Here is a 16,804-nt window from a genome sequence, read left to right on the forward strand (position 1 = left end):
CTCCCTTTACCCCCAACCCAAAATGTTCAATTAAATGAAGATGCTTGTTATATTAAATAAATAGCTATTTATTTAGCTTAAGAGTCTAACATCAGGGATACATGTTATATCTACTGCACAGGAGACACATATGCAAGCCAGTAACATGATAAAAACCCCAATTAAGTCAGCTGTTTGAATAACCTAACAGTTTAATGATCTTATCAGGGAGACAATTGAAACATTACATACTTTAAATAAAGTTTAAATCAAGGCATGTTTAACAGTAAATCAAAACTATAGTGGAAGCAGCATAGAAAGGAAACAGCAAAAGTTAGCAAAATCAATAAAGTTAGGAAAGATCAAACAAAAGAAGCAGACATGTACAACATAACGGCCCTTTATGCAGCAATACAGCCACCCATGGGTTGCCATCTAGTGTTCACAGATAGTATAGACTGGGTCCTGGAATCTAATAAGACAAAGGATACACAGGCCTTGTGTGTGGACAAGTTTTAGATTTCCCTGCTCCCCTTGGGGAGATAAGTTATAGGGCTTCTCTACACCAGAGTATATCGTACATCTCTCACAGGTGTGAATAAACCACCCACTAAACAACACAGGTTACACTGACTTAAGTGCTAGTGTGGACAGCGTTATGTCAGTGCCGCTGATACAGCTACTGCCCCTGGGGAGATGGTTTTATTATGCCAATGGGAGAGCTTTCTCCCATCGGCAGTGTCTTCACCTGACACGCTACAGCGGCACAGCTGCACGCGTTTTTAGTGTAGACTAGCCCTTAGTAAGACTTCCTCATGCAACATCGTGATTCCTTTTGCCCTCCACTTCACTAATATAGTCGTTATTGAAAGGTCCCCTGCTTTTACAACATTAGGGGACTTTGGGCTATCAGAGAAGACCCTCCCTGGAGCTTTTGCTCAGCAGACTGTGCACCCCCATCTTGGTGAGCACTCTGCATCTTCAAAACACAGGGCTGGAGGTGGGGGGAGGAGATGGGGGGGGAAATCCCCATATATACTTGCCATTTAGCTGCACACAGCAAGTTTAACTAAATAAACCTCTTCCACTTAAGAATTCCAGTTTTAGAAGTGCAGCTACATTTCTGTTCAGGTAGAAAACATGCAAAATACATGAATTAATACACCTTGCTTCTTTAAAAAAAAAAAAAAAGTCATATAAGAAATGCTCACCTTCTCTACCAGTGGTATTAACTGTTGGTGTTCCGCTAAAGTTTTTAACAATTCCATGATGAAAGGCAGATAGTTATGTTTTCTTCTAATATTTTCAATCTGAAAATTAATTGCAAACATTAATGGAACTGCTATGTGTCAGACAAAAGGGACCTCTCCCCCGCATTATAAGAGTTCTCTGAAGGTTACATTCTCTTTTTGAGCCAGGTGCCAAGTTCAGATGGTGAGGTTTAGAGCACTTCAGACAAGTCAATGCATTACACAAAGTTTGTATGGCATAAATATAAACCCTCCTTAAGACTCATGCCACCTTATATCATGCCTCTTACCAAAACACTCAACCTGAAAATGATTAGACAGTTAGCATGTCACAGCTCCTGCTTAACATGCTGACAAATACTGCTTAATTGTGCTCCCCATCTTCAACTACTGTATAAGCTCTTTAGAGAATGAACTGTCTTTTTATTATGTATTTGCACACTCCCTAGCACAATGGGGTTCTGCTCAGGACTGGTTCCCTTAGACAAAATTGCAATACAAAAAGTAATTAGTAGTGTTTATCAATTTTTGACATCAGAGGAAAGATGCTTTACAGAGATAAATCCTCCTAATAGATCTCATAGCACTTTGTAATATAGCAAAGGCCTAAATATGCAGAACAGAAACAGAATTTAAGTTCTTATAGGTGGCAAAGGTTTCAATAAAAAAAATTCTATCTTCAGGGAACTAGTAAAATAAGTAAGGTTCTCCAAAAGAAATTACTGTATCCTGTACAGATATGCACTTTAGTAAAAAGCTTTAGGAGTATCTCCCTTGATGGTGACCTGCATAATTTAAAATAAATTTATTTTCTATCCTACCCAACAAGGGGCAGAGAGATATTCATAGATATTAAAGATGGGAGAAAAACCTATATGGTTACCTAACTCATTCTCTTATTTCTCTAAACATTCCACAGCATGTATTCTGTAGGTATAACAAACAAACAAACAAACCAATGGAGCTAGCTGGCCATCACTTTGGAGAAACTAAAGCAAATAATTTTGAAGTTGCCTAGTTGTTGTTGCTTTTATATCCCCTGAAATCATTGGTGACCAGCTCCAAATGTTGATCAAAAATGGTATGTCTACACTGCAATTAAAAGCACGTGGCTGGCCTGTGCCAGCTGACTCAGGTTCATGGGACTGTTTTAGTTGCTGGTGCAGATTTTCAGCCTTGGGCCTAAGCTCTGGTGCACTCCCACTTTACAGAATACTAGAGACTGGACTGCAGCCCAATCCCAAATGTCTGCATCACCAACTAAAACAGCCTGAGCCCAAGACTGCTGTGGGGGTCTAACTGCACTGCAGACGTATCCCAAATCTTTCCCCATTTCTAGGAATACAATTAAATACATTCACATTAATTCCTTATTTAAGATAATCAGTCAGAATCTCTGTTAAACATGCCAACTTCTTCTGCACTTCATTCCATTCATCAAAAACTAGGGGCTGGATTTCAAAAAGCAAAGAATAAAAATATGCTCTGCTAGTTTCTAAACAGTGTACAATCTCACATCCGTACCTAATGTAAAGGCCAAAAAAATGCAAGCTGTTTCTATACCATATTCAGGGATCACAGATATGTTCTCATACAGAGCAGCAAACAGCTAAGTACACCTCTACCTCGATATAACGCTGTCTTCGGGAGCCAAAAAAATCCTACCGCATTATAGGTGAAACCGTGTTATATTGAACTTGCGCAGCCCCCCCCCCGGAGCACTGCTTTACCGCGTTATATCGGGTTGCGTTATATCGGGGTAGAAGTGTACTTTCATTTTTCTGTAGTTCATTGCCAATCCAGTATACACATCTGAGAAGCTGAGTATCAAATGTTCTTCATTAACTTTAAACATACCCTTATAAACAAAGAAAGGTGGAAAAGTTCATTAGAAATATCAATCTTATAAAAGGAGTTCAAAGGGATGACCAAAAAAACAAAAGAAAAAACCCACAACACAACACTGTAGCAAAAAAAAAAAAAAAAAAAAAAAAAAAAAAAAAGAACAAATTCTGAGAAGTAAAAGAATGCCACTATAGAGCAGAATTGATGGTGACCATAGTTGTAACTTCTTGAGGCACATGCAACTGTTTCTTTCCAGAAGTTCTCTTGTAAATAATGAAGTGTAGCTTTCTGATGAACTTTTATATATACACATACTTGAATGGGAGGAGATGGCAGAAGAGGGGAGGCTTCAGAGAATATACATAAGAAAATGTATAAGAAGAGTATATAAAAATATCAGTTTCCCAGCTATCTAGAAAAAAAGAAAGACGATGAGTGAACAAACCAATAACTCAGGAGTAAGTTGACGCATGTGAATAATGTAGTGCAGTGCCTTGCTAATACCCTTTTAATTCCTCCAGCCTTGATGTGAAGGAGCATGAGATTGGTCTCATTTCCAGGCCTCACGTCAAGCTGGCTCTTCATTACGATCTTCCTGACAGTTTTACTATGAAAACAAAACAAAACAAAAACTACACGTACCTTGTATCTTTTTAGTTTTTGGTTCTCTTCTTCAATTAACATCTGATATTTTGCAACTTCCGACTGAATAGAACTTAACATATTACCACTCTGGTCTGTATCCATTGGCTCTTCCTTAAAGAAAGTAAAATGAATGCAATAAAGTTAGAATTTTATAAAAAGTCTGGTTTGTACAGTGTTTATACTATTATCTAAATTAATATTTTAAGGACTGTAGTAGCAATATGCTACACCTATTTGGTTAATTCGGTCTTAGTGTTATACACTGCAGCCCATTAACATAATATCTGAGCATCTTTCATTTAAAGATCAATAGCAACATGAAGTCCATAACAGACTTCATAGTCTCTGGCACATCTCCCTTTGTGGAGTAAAAACACTGCCCAGGTTTTTCTTTTCTCCCCCCTCACTCCCCTTTATGGGGCAGGAATAGAATAGTTAGTTGCAAAATAAATACTAACTAAAAACTTATTTTTTATAACCCTTTTAAGCAAAAAGTGACTGTGGCATGGAACTATTGCATTATTTAAATATCATATCCTACCTCTGAAAGTTGCTGCTGTAATTCTGCTATCTTCTGCTCATATATCATTTTTCTGTCAGACACAATGGCCATAAGGTTAAATCTTATCTCCCCTTCGCTGTATCTAAAAGAGAACATAGTTTTCAAAATTACAATTTTATTTGGAGCACAGCAGCTCCAAATAAACAAACAAAAATCCTCTATGGTTTCCGTAATTGTAAATAAATATTTATTTACTTCACATTAAAGTTGTGGATATTGTTTCACTCTTACCATGGAACAAAAAAGTCACATCATAGATGACTGCACTGAACTACAAACACTAAATATGGTGATTAGTCCAATAGTTACTTTTACAGCACCTGCACCAAGGTTTATTTTCCCCATCTGAGCTTAAATGTTAATCTTTCTGTTTATATAATTTGACTGTTAGTTAACTGCTTTTCACAATATAAAACGTAGGCATATGAGAAGACTCCCTTTAGTAACTGTCCTCCATAACTGAAATCACAAAACAAGTTGTGTTTCTAGCCCAAGCTGTTTTGGAGTTGTGATTTGAGGAGGAAGGTTAAGAAATTAGGAAAACTGATGTCCGTAGCTTATTTTTAGAAAGCTAAACAAGAAAAAAGAAAACTACTTTTAATCGAAGAAAGTTAGGAATTGGTTCTTTTGCAGTAAAAAGTTATACATATATGTTCTTAAAAAAAAAAAAAAAAGAAGAAAGAAAAGCACGCTGGACATTTACTTTTGTATTCGTTTCTCTATGACAGGCCTGACAGCACTGATCCAATCATCTTGATTACAGGCACCTAGATAGGAAACAAACAAAACAAAAAAAAAGAGCCAGCTTTGCTGCAAATTCAAGACACTGACAATTCAAGCTCTGAATACTCATTTGCAAAGGCTACTAGTGGATCTCTTCTCTGGAGAATGACAATACTAGATTGTTCAAAATGATCTTTTTGAAATAGGAAGTTAATCACTGGTTCTTGTTAATACCTTTCAATATTCTACTGAATAATATTTAGAAAAGCAACAGAGGTGGATTAGATTTTAAAAGGGGGAAAAAAGGTCTAACCTTCACTCTATTACTGGCAGAGGAAAAAAAGCACAAGTCATTTGGTGAGAGTGTAAAGGCAGAAATTTGGTTTTCCAAATTGGGTGGGGGAGGGAGCAAGTATATGAAATTCTTGATTTTTTTCCTCATGCAGTAATTTCTGACAGAAATTTAGAGACTTTAGAAACCTTTATATATCATTAGGATCATCTATTCTTCCATTCTGTTCTCCAAATTTTGGAGAGTTCCTCCTCATGTTTTAAAACAGTACTTAGCACTTGTAAAGCATTTGAAGATGAAACAGTAAGGGCTTGTCTAAATGAACATTTAATGTGCATTAACAGTTCCTTATAGCACTTTGATCTACTCTCATTTCAAAAAGAGGACTAGATCAAAGAGACATAAGATTCCCCCTGTAGTTTTATCTGTATTCTTCACTTCCAGTCCTAAACTGTTGCACAGCATACTTTTAAATTCTGTATTCACTATAGTAGTGAGTTGAGCAGCAATTATATGCATACTCCCCAATCCTGCAAATGGATTCCATGCCAACAGATCCTTATGTCCACAGAAAGCCCATATATATCAATCAATGATATGACATGCAGGTCTGACTACATCAGGGCCATTGTCTGGTAGGAAGTGGGTTTTTTTGTTTTTAAGTGATCAGAATCTTTCAGAATGAAAGATTCACTATACTGAAACTAATAATCTTTCACATTTATCTTAATAATTGAGAAACTATGACAGAAATACACCTTTCGATGATGCATTTACTTTACTAGTTTTTACATTACCATAATAAATACTGCAAGGAACAAATAAAGTATTAATTTAGTGCCAAGTAGTGAGATTTCTACTCTCATAACATTAGGATTACAAAGATGACTAACATGCTCCCTGGAATATAAAAAGGCGGTGGAAGGCAACATGAAAAAAAGATATGGTAACAAGAACTGTTCCAGGTGAAACTGAGCTAGTTTAATACCAGTTAACAAGACTCTGCAAATCTTAAAAATTAGAAGAGATATCTGATAGATGACAAAATTTAAAGTGGAATGAAAAAATTAGATTTAACTTCTTGACCTAGCATTAACAGGCTCCACTTCTTTGTACTAGTTGATTTTGCCTTGGAACTAAAATATTAAGGGAATGAATAATAAAATTCTGAGATTCTGACATCACAAAAACTAGTTGAAAGGAAAAACCTGAAAAGGTGGGGGAGGGGACTAATCCAATTAATCACCCTTTTCAATACACTGTCTAAATAAGTCTCTCAGTGAAAGATCAAAAAGTATTAAGAACCAGCTGTTATTTCAAAAGGACAATTGTTTTGGTCACATATGGCCACCAAAAAAACTGTTAAAAATGCAAAAAGGTACAATGTTTAAATTAGCCACAGTGAACTAAACTTACCTAAATCAATTGGTCCTTCCCTTAGTCCATCTAGTTCATATAGCCTTCCATTAACAGGAACATAGCTTACAAAGTGAAATGCATCTTCTTCTTTTGCTGATGACTTTGCATCAAATTCAAACATTTGTTGTCTAAAAGGTTAAAAATAAACAATGCTGAAGTGAAAGAGAAAAGTTACTGGATTTTGTATGATTTGTAACACGCATAACTTTTGTTACCTGGCAAAACTGTTGTGAACCTGCCGAATCACTTCAGAGTTGCTTAGTGCCAAACCTTTCATCTAAAAATATATAAAAAAAATAAAATAAGAGAAAGAACATAAGCCAATTGTTCAAATCAGCGTACACCAGGTACAAAAGTTAGTTGCACTTACCGCAGCATCAAAACTTTGTGAAAATTCTTTAAATTCTGCTAGTGTCTCTCCTAGATGGATATCTTGATGAATACAGTTTAATAGCACACTTACTATGGCTTGAGTAGCACAAGCATTGTTTATTACCTAGAAAGAGGAATGGAAAGTGAGGACCAGTTCATTACAGATGATGACATAGAAAGAATTAAAAGTTGGACCAATTCTTCCTTTATAAACCCTTATTTTCCATTGATTACATGGCTCTGATTTAGGTTACAAAAATTTCAGCCTGGAAGCAGTACCAATTTTTTGGTAAACATGTACTACCACCTAGGTAGCAAATCTAGCCTGGACAGCAATAAAAGCCTCTGCTGTACAAGACAAACCAAGTGATGCTGGTTGTACAGGTACAACTGGCAAAATAGATAAAGTGCAATTATTCTAAGTAAATATATTAGAAACACCCTGTAATCTGCCCCCTCACTTCTTCTAAAAGAACAGTTAAAACAGAGTAAAGAACACAACAACCTGACCAAGATGTAGTGATGTCATTGATTGCTAAAGCACAGCAAACAATCTTTTGCTTACTTTTAAGACACATTTGTTACTTTTAGTGTATACCCTTATTCTACTAGTAATTCAGGGCTTCATCCTTACTCAGGCTGACTAGCACCTTACCTTGCTTGATTTCAATGGGACCACTGGCAGAGTAAGGTATTACTCAACACAAAAAAAAGTGTCTGAACCTGGCTGTTCATATCGCTATTTCCATTTTCCCCTTTAAAATATAATGATACCATTCAATGAACACTACAAATTAGATTAACAGGGGAAAAGACTACCAAAATATAAATTTTTAAAAGAAGTCATCGCATGCAACCTAGACTTAAGATAGTCCTGTTAAAAAAAAAAAAAAAAAAAAAAGAAAAACCCTCAGCAAATACACTGAGTTAGTCACAAATTCAGATCTGTTGTGTTAAAAAGTTTTATAAACTTCTATGAAATGAAAAGCAAAAACTTTCAAGAACACTTATCTTCCTTCAATCCAAGTTAATTTTTAAAAACTGAGACAGTTGCACAAACTAGTACACCAAAAAATTCAAGCCAGTTAAGAAGGTAGAGTATCAGCCGTAATTCACCTTGCTGAATATTTTTTTTGGTAAAATATTCTATTTTTTGAAAAAGTAAATCAAAACCTTACTGCTAGTCAGAGCTTTTGTTCATTAAAGAGATACATGGCCTAAAACATTTTTTTAGGGCTGTCAAGCAATTAAAAAAATTAACCGTGGTTAATCACGCTGTTAAACAATAGAATACCATTTATTTAAATATTTTTGGATGTTTTCTACATTTTTAAATATATGGATTTCAGTTACAACACAGAATACAAAGTGTACAGTTCTCACTTTATTTTTTTATTACAAACATTTGCGCTATAAAAAAAGTCTCAATTCACCTAATAAAAGTACTGTCATGCAATCTCTATCATGAAAATTGAACTTACAAATGTAGAATTATGTACAAAAAATAACTGCATTCAAAAATAAAACAATGTAGAACTTTAGAGCCTACAAGTCCACTCAGTCCTACTTCTTATTTGCCAATCACTCAGACAAACAAGTTTGGTTACAATTTACAGGAGAACATTGCCCGCTTCTTGTTTACAATGTCACCTGAAAGTGAAAACAGGCATTTGTATGGTAGTGTTGTAGCCGGTATCACAAGATATTTATGTGCCACATGCACTAAAGATTCAGATGTCTCTTCATGCTTCAACCACCATTCCAGAGAACATGCATCCATGATGATGACAGGATCTCCTCTATAACTATCCAAAGCAGAACGGACCGACGCATGTTCATTTTCATTATGTGAATCAGATGCCACCAGCAGAAGGTTGGCTCTCTTTTTTGGTGGTTCAGGTTCTATAGTATCCACAGCAGAGTGTTGCTCTTTTAAGACTTTTGAACACATGCGCCACACCTCGTCCCTCTCAGATTTTGGACAACACTTCAGATTCTTAAACCTTGGGTCAAGTGCTGTAGCTTTAGAAATCTCACACTGGTATTTTCCTTGTGTTTTGTGAAATCTGCTGTGAAAGTGTTCTTAAAAACAAACGTGTGCTGGGTCACCATCCCAGACCGCTATAACATGAAATATATGGCCAAATGCGGGTCAAACAGAACAGAAGACATACAATTCTCCCTGAAGGAGTTCAGTCACAAAATTTAATTAATGCATTTCTTTTTAAATGAGCATCATCAGCATGGAAGCATGTCCTCTGGAATGGTGGCTGAAGCATGAAGGGACATACGGCACGTAAATACCTGGCAACGCTGGCTACAAAAGTGCCATGTGAATGCCTGTTCTCACTTTCAGGTAACCCTGCAAATAATAAGCAGGCAGCATCTCCCATAAACGTAAACAAACTTGTTTGTCTTAGCGATTCGCTGAACAAGAAGTAGGACTGAGTGGACTTGTAGGCTCTAAAGTTTTACATTGTTTTGTTTTCGAGTGCAGTTATGTAACCAAAATAAATAAAAATCTACATTTGTAACTTACACTTTCATGATAAAGAGATTACATTATGGTACCTGTATGAGATGAATTGAAAAATATTATTTATCATTTTTATAGTGCAAATATTTGTAATCAAAAATATAAAGTGAGCACTGTACACTTTGTATTCTGTGTGCAATCAATATATGTAGAAAAACATCCAAAAATATTTAATACATTTCAATAGATATTCTATTGTTTAACAGTGCGATTAATCGTGATTAATTTTTTTAAGTTAATCACGCAAGTTAACTGCAATTATTCAACAGCTTTTTTTATTATATTAATTCTTCTTATTATTATTATTATTATTATTAAAGGGAAGTGAAATATGGGCTCTATATATTGAAGATGTTGATCTACATGTTGAAGGATGGAGAGTGAATATTACCTTTCAAAAAAGTGATCATAAAAGATATGGGGCCATATTCTGCCTTTAATTACCTTTATGTGACTCCTTTTAAGTCAATGGAGTTGACAAGGGTGTAATTAAGGGCAGAATTTGGACAAGGAATTTGTATTGGTTTGGGGCTATGTGCAGCATGAGGGATGATTATTAGCTGTAAGTTTGTAGGGGGGGGGGGGGGGGGAGAGAGGAGAGAGAAGGGGAAGAGACTTTCCAGTCTGTGTGAGTAGCATCCAGTATAAAGGTTTACATACATTTTAAAAGAAGACAATGTAAGGTTAATTATATATCAAGCATTTGAAATATACTTCAGGGCTGTAAACATGAAACCACTTCCAACAAAAAAAGTGAACAGACAACATCTGTTTTCTAGTCAAAGCAGGTCAGAACAGACTGACACCTTCTCTTTGGCAAGATCGGGGAAAATAAAACAAAATCCTCAAGATTCCAGGATGCTAGAAAGTGCTCTATTTGTACTTTATGTAGTGAACAGTACATTGCTCCATGATAGGAGTTTATCATTCAGTTGTCCAAAAATAGGTGTGTCACTGGAAAACTGGACTGCATCTATACTACTGAGTTAGAATACATATTTAGCCTTTTCCCTCTTCAAGCGCATGCATAGCTTTGCATGTAGGAAATAAAGTTAATCTAGAGCTGTATTTAAAGGAAAATATGGAATTATGCTCTTGGAAATTGTACGGCTCTCCTAACAAAGGTGCAGTGTTACAACATGCCTCAAAATGTCGGAGGGAAGGGGAAGACAAAAAGTTATTTTGACTAATTCACAAGTTACACACATTAAATACAGCCATCTTGGTATGGAGGACAAAGCCAAGATGGACAGATATTTCTTAACTTGTTGAATACATATTATTTGATTCCCTCAACCCTCTTCTCATTTTCCTTGCTCCCCTCACCTCCTAGAAAGAACCTGAAACATCACCCCTTTTTTGAGAAGACTCATCTGTTCTAATGTTGTACACCATGCCAGATATAATTAATTGATTTATAATGCCCAGAAGCCACCTGTTAAGATTGGTGTCCCAATGTTCTAAGCATGTAAGACAGACTTTGCTTTGAAGAAAGTAGAGTCAATTTTGAAATAAGATAAGTGGGTGTAAGACAATGGGAAGCAATAGTAGAATTAAGACAATAATGACAGTAACATGTTTACACAGAGCATCTAGATGCATAGTTATACAGTGAAGCCAAGGGATGGAGCACATGGGAACACCATCATGTCCCTCAATTAAGACAGTGGGAAAGGGAAATAGAAGCATCAAGAGACTGGCAGAAAGTGAAAAACAGCACACAGCTGTGAAAGATAAGAAAGGACAAGATTTAAAAAAAAACTGCATGATGTGTAGAATGCACTCAATGTTGAGGATGATGAAGTTGGAATAGAAGCTCTGAGAAATGACCAGGAAGGGTACTTGTAGATACTGGTGAGAACAGTTGCAGTAAAGTGGAAAGGTCACAAGCCAGACTGAAGGGGAGAAGTTGAGGTAACAGCTGAAGATGGAATACATATGAACTTTAGGTGACAGAGAGAAGGGAGACTGGATTAGCAGGAGACACAGATGAAGTCTAGAGTAGGACTTTAGAATGAGGGAAGACCACAGCAGATCTATTATCAGATGAAAAACTGAAGGGAAGAGCAAGAGATTAAGGAGAAAAACAAAAGTGGGGGGATAGGGAATCACAAAACAGGTGGTGATGGGGGCAACTGGAAAGTGGGTGAGAAACTTCAGAGACTATGGAGAAGTAGGGGAAAGGGAACATCTCTTTCGAAAAAGTTAGCAAGGTAGTGGGAGAACAATGGAAGGGTTTTACAACAGAGCCAAATAGTGGCATATAGATGGGATTGCAGGCCTAGGATAATTGAGAGTGGAGAAGTCGCTCTTCTTAACCAGGAAGATAGAGGAACTGCAGGAGGAAAGGTCCATAATTATCGACCTTTCTTCAGAGGTGCTGAGCAAGTGGATGTGGATGTTAGGAGTGAGCTGTGAGTGGTGGGATGGGCTTTGCACCAGGAATGAGGGGCAAAGGAGTCAATGACTGAGTTGATAAATCAGAGGAGGGGACATAAGTCATAAACAAATTACAGAAGGACTTGAAGACGTGAAGAGGGTGAAAAGGAACAGTGAAGATAAGTTTGACCAAATGGCTGTTTTGGTAACTAGGAAAGCTGATCCAAGACTGAAAGTCAAACAAGGAAAAGAGGACATGGAGGTGGGAGGCTAAGGGGTTGGATGGGAAATCAACATGGTAACTGAAGATCAAGATGGACACTTCAGATGACAGCCAGACATACAAGAGCAAAAACAAAAAGGAAGAGAGGGTTACCTAACCCCACTCCCACCTTGTCTTTTCTTTGGTTCTACTGGTGTCTCCCCAAGTATTTGCCCTTCTATTTAAGCATCTGTGTTGATGCCATACTGCAGCAGTATGGCATAAAGCGATCTTAAATAAGCAAGTACAAAGCTTTTGGCTTTACTTGTTTAAACCCAACATCATAAATTCACCCAGAAACCAATATGCAGTTAATGCCTATCCCAGAGCACTCATGTCACATGCTCCCAGTGATATTCACCATTAATAAGTGGGAACCAGTCTTGTGCATCAGCTTGAGTTTCTGGTTGATGTCACGTATAGCACTACATACGTTACAATGCAGTATTCCAATCCACTTTCTTGTGGATGGGGGGAGAAGTACCTTGGTCTTGTAGGTCAGCTATTCTCTTTTTTAAAGAGTTCTGGAGAACCAAAGAGGATAAGGGCTGAGGGTCTCGCATTATAATACATGGGTTTGTATCACTGTGAATCTTGTAGATTCATCTTCTAAACTTCTGCATGCCACAAAATAGATTATTTTACCAGATCTGCAGCCAAACGCAACCATGTTACTATAGGATAGATTTGGGTTCTAAAACTTGTTATTTTCAACACATGCACAATTTTACCTTTCAGAACAAACGTAAATTCTCTATGTTAGTTATACTCCATTATAGACAATCCCTCCATGACCGTGACTATATTGTATGTGTCATGAGGTGCAAATGTTTCGTAATTAATTCGTCTATTAACCAGGTTAATTCTCAAATTGGGCCAACCTCAATGCTCAAATTTAGCATTACTAAACCTGCAAACGAAGGCTTGATCCTCAACCAATTTAAACCAATGAGAGTGTTACATGAACAAAACAAATCTCCCCAGATTACTGGGATGCACTTATGCCTAAAATCCATTCTTTGTATGTGACCTTTCCTCCCCCGCCAGGTACAACGTACTTAGTTCCTAGTTAGTGTTCTATCATGCTACTGCAAAACAGTGAATGAATACCCAGTAAAAATTCATATGTCATACTGATACTTGGCTAGTAAAATATTGAAGAGACCCAACAAAAAAATTAAAACCAGTATAAAAGGTGTCAACCCACAGTGGCAACTTGTGCAAATGTTGTTCTTGGAGAGATGGGTCTACTTCTTGTGCTAAGCCATAAGCAATTGTTCCTTGGCAAACAGTGGTTTGCAACATTAATGATTATTGAATACTTTAGTGGCAGCATTAACACATGTAACCACTGTGTGTGGAAAATAAAATTAAGGGTCTGGTTTAACAACACACAGACGTTAAGACATTCAGAGTTAAGGCTGAAATCGTATCCTTAACTCACCTCATTGTGCCTAGGTATCCTAGCTCAAATGGCATGTAAGATCATCCAGAGTTCTGAGGCCCCAAATAGAGGACCATATCATACCTAGGCATAACAGGGAGGCCAAATTTAACATGAGTACATATAAAACTGACCAAGATAATAAAAAGTTAATAAGCATGCATATTAAACATACTATCATTCAATTTATTTTTCAAAATATTCAAGCTCTAACCTGTAATACACAGTAGTTGTTAGATTTCAGTTACTAACCCACAACTACGGTACATATTCATGTGCTTTAAAAGCGCTCAGATGCATTCAAAGCTTGTTTTTAGATTGTTCCATTGTCATGTGAGGTATTTAAATTTTACAATAAAACACTGTTTCAGAGTTATGATCTTTTCATGTAAAGTTTACGTTCAGAAATTTTTTTTAAAAAGTTTTAAGATGTATGGAAACTTAGGTACAAATTGAATTGTAGCACTGAGAATACCTTTATTTTGTCCCCATATTATAGTACTATCATACAAGGATATATACACACTTAGTCTTATAAAGATTTACCATTACATTATAAAAAAGTTTTCAGCACAGAAGTTAACAAAGTACAAGATCTCGATCTAGATTGTAATTTTTTTTTTTTTTTTTTTTTTTTTTTTTTTTAAGAGAAAGAACATATGGAAGGAGGATGGCTAAAAATTTGGGTTTTGAGAGCAAAAGAGTTGGGGGATCCTCAAGATGTTTGGAACTCCCACTGTATTATTAATTATTTTTAAAAGAGACTATGCAAACTGACACCACCAATCCCCAATGTTTACTATTTCATTGGCTTACTTCAGTCTTACACAATTGCCAGGAAAGTTTGCTTGCCCAGACAGAAGATCTGCTCACTCTCCCTTACACTATGGTCGATTACATACAAAAAAGGTATTTTATTCATGTGTTCTTTACAAAAAAAGCAGCAGTGGAAAAACTTTATAAAATAGCAATCTGTTCTGAAGATGACCTGCAAAGGAAAAAAAAAAAACAAAAAACAAAAAACAAAAAACCAAAACTAGGCTTATACCCCTTTTTGCTTCTTTATGATGTATAAAGAAAGTTTTACTGCTCCTTGCCCCCCATTTCTTACAAGAAACAGCCCTGGTCGTCCCTTGTTTTGCTGGAGGACTTGTTGGGTAGCTCTCAGACCACAACTGATGTGGCTGATTCTTTAACGCAGGTTTATTTTCCCCTAAATTTTAATCACTAAAAGTTTAAAAATACCTATTTAACAGTCTCATTTAAAAAAATGAAACAAACAAACAAAAAAACCCCAACACTCTTCCCCTCTTAATGACCAGCTTTCACGCTCCTATAAGCCATAATTTTACTTGTTCTCTAGTCACACTAAATCCTTCAGTATAGACAAATGTGAATTTCTAATGTATAAAACAAGCAAGAGAACTCTTTTAGGCATCCTTATTTCATCAAGTGCTTTGATTTAGTTAGGCTGCTGCACTTGTCTAATATGGACAAGGTCAAAGAAGCAAAAAGGTACCCTCCTTTTCCCTTCTCCTCACCCCCCAGCAGGTCATTTTTCAAATATTTGGCGCCATCATGTGGCAAAATCATGCACTACTACTTTAAGAGCAGTTACAAGTGCACATTAGCTACTTCTCACCATTTAAAAGAAATACAATATGCCAGACACTTCAGAGCAGTCATTACTGTCTGTAAGAGGGTGTCCAAAAAAGCCGATTTTCCTTTCTCCCATTACACAGACAAGCTATACTTTCAGGGTTCAGAGACTACCAAGAGCCTTGGAAATTAAACACTCTTTCACCATTTGCTTTGAGGTTTCCTAGCTTTTTCCATTTAGAAATGTAATGTTATTTGAGCTTAGTCTCTGTATTTGCATTCTATAGGTCAATTCTAATAGGCTCCTTTAAACATAATCAAATAAAACAAGTTGTTAAACACCAAGTGCAATGCTTCAGAAACGAGCCTAATGGAGAAAGAGAAAAGACATGAGCAAGCGTAAAGCAGAGGAACACACAAGTGGTCTAGAATATTTAAGAAGCAACAGAATGTTTGATTATGGTAGAAAGCAGAACCCAGAATAATGAATATGCAACCAACCATTCATACAGACACTAGCTGAACTGTCAGCTATCTCACTGCATTACAAGACCACAACAGGATCTTAGGCTTCTTGTTTGATAAGACTCAAGAGACTGCAGAGAAAAATGAAGAAAGTGGGATTAGGAAAGGCCAAGGAATGAGGGCCTCTAGAGCAGGGCAAAAGAGGAGTGAAAAAGGAAGACAGTGGGATAAGAACAAAGCATTGATGAATTTTCATCAGCATATGACAGAAGCACAGATATAGAGGAGCCATGATAGTTAGAGGGGTTAAGTATGCTTTTTTATCTCCCACATTTCTATTTGTGGATAAATCTATGTGGATACCTCTCAACTTCCTAAAATGCAAATGTGTGATAATGGTCTCAATTTATAACAGATACAAAAACAAACAACAAAAATAGCAGTGTTCTACTTATGATACATTTCTATAAGTTCTGTTTCAAGATTTGCAAGATTTCAGATCTTTACAAGGACAAATAGGAACATAATATAAATTTTGTGGAAAGGATGAATATTTGGTTTAAACTGAATGCTATACCTCTATATTTGAGAGGCAAGGTATGATGGGTGGGGCTCACCTCTTATGAACATCCTAGCAGCTGGGTGCAGTACCATAGTCCTCTTCCTAGTCTTGGTGTAACCTGTAGGTTTATCAGCCTTGCTTGGTGGGTCTTCAGTGGCACAGTCTCTTCTAGGGTAACAAAAGTGCTACCAAAACTATGTCTGTCCTCATCTGGGTCTTCAGTCCCAGCTTTGGGCACTTTAATCTCAGTTCTTTGCTCAGGCCTCCAAAACATGCCTTGTTTCCTTCTTGAGGTTCACATCACTTGGCCAGTGGGGGAACCTGGGCCCACCCACTACTCCAAGTTCCAACCCAGGAACCCTATAAACAGCAGCCATATACTGCTCACTTCAATTCATTGCTGCTACTACCTTGGACCTCCTCCTACCTGGCCTCTTTATCTTCACCGCTTACATCTGGGGTGCAGTTCT

The 16,804-nt window shown here is 36.7% G+C and overlaps 1 protein-coding gene across 2 annotated transcripts in view; it reads right to left on the reverse strand.

Moving 5' to 3' along the window:
- The window catches only part of UCHL5 (ubiquitin C-terminal hydrolase L5), a 29,925-nt gene that overhangs the window by 3,194 nt on the left and 9,927 nt on the right, over positions 1–16,804 (reverse strand). Inside the window, exons 2-9 of one of the 2 annotated variants that reach the window (XM_034778324.1) lie at positions 13,709–13,792; positions 7,086–7,211; positions 6,931–6,992; positions 6,713–6,843; positions 4,985–5,048; positions 4,261–4,363; positions 3,717–3,830; positions 1,191–1,289 (exon numbers count right to left, since the gene is read on the reverse strand). In XM_034778324.1, coding sequence (XP_034634215.1) covers positions 1,191–1,289; positions 3,717–3,830; positions 4,261–4,363; positions 4,985–5,048; positions 6,713–6,843; positions 6,931–6,992 — 573 coding nt within the window. In that variant the 5' untranslated portion in view covers positions 7,086–7,211; positions 13,709–13,792. The remainder of the gene's footprint in view (positions 1–1,190; positions 1,290–3,716; positions 3,831–4,260; positions 4,364–4,984; positions 5,049–6,712; positions 6,844–6,930; positions 6,993–7,085; positions 7,212–13,708; positions 13,793–16,804) is intronic. The other variant, XM_034778323.1, reaches the window with a different exon arrangement.

This window comes from Trachemys scripta, chromosome 8, assembly GCF_013100865.1.
Source record: "Trachemys scripta elegans isolate TJP31775 chromosome 8, CAS_Tse_1.0, whole genome shotgun sequence".
NCBI classification, from domain to species: Eukaryota; Metazoa; Chordata; order Testudines; family Emydidae; genus Trachemys; species Trachemys scripta.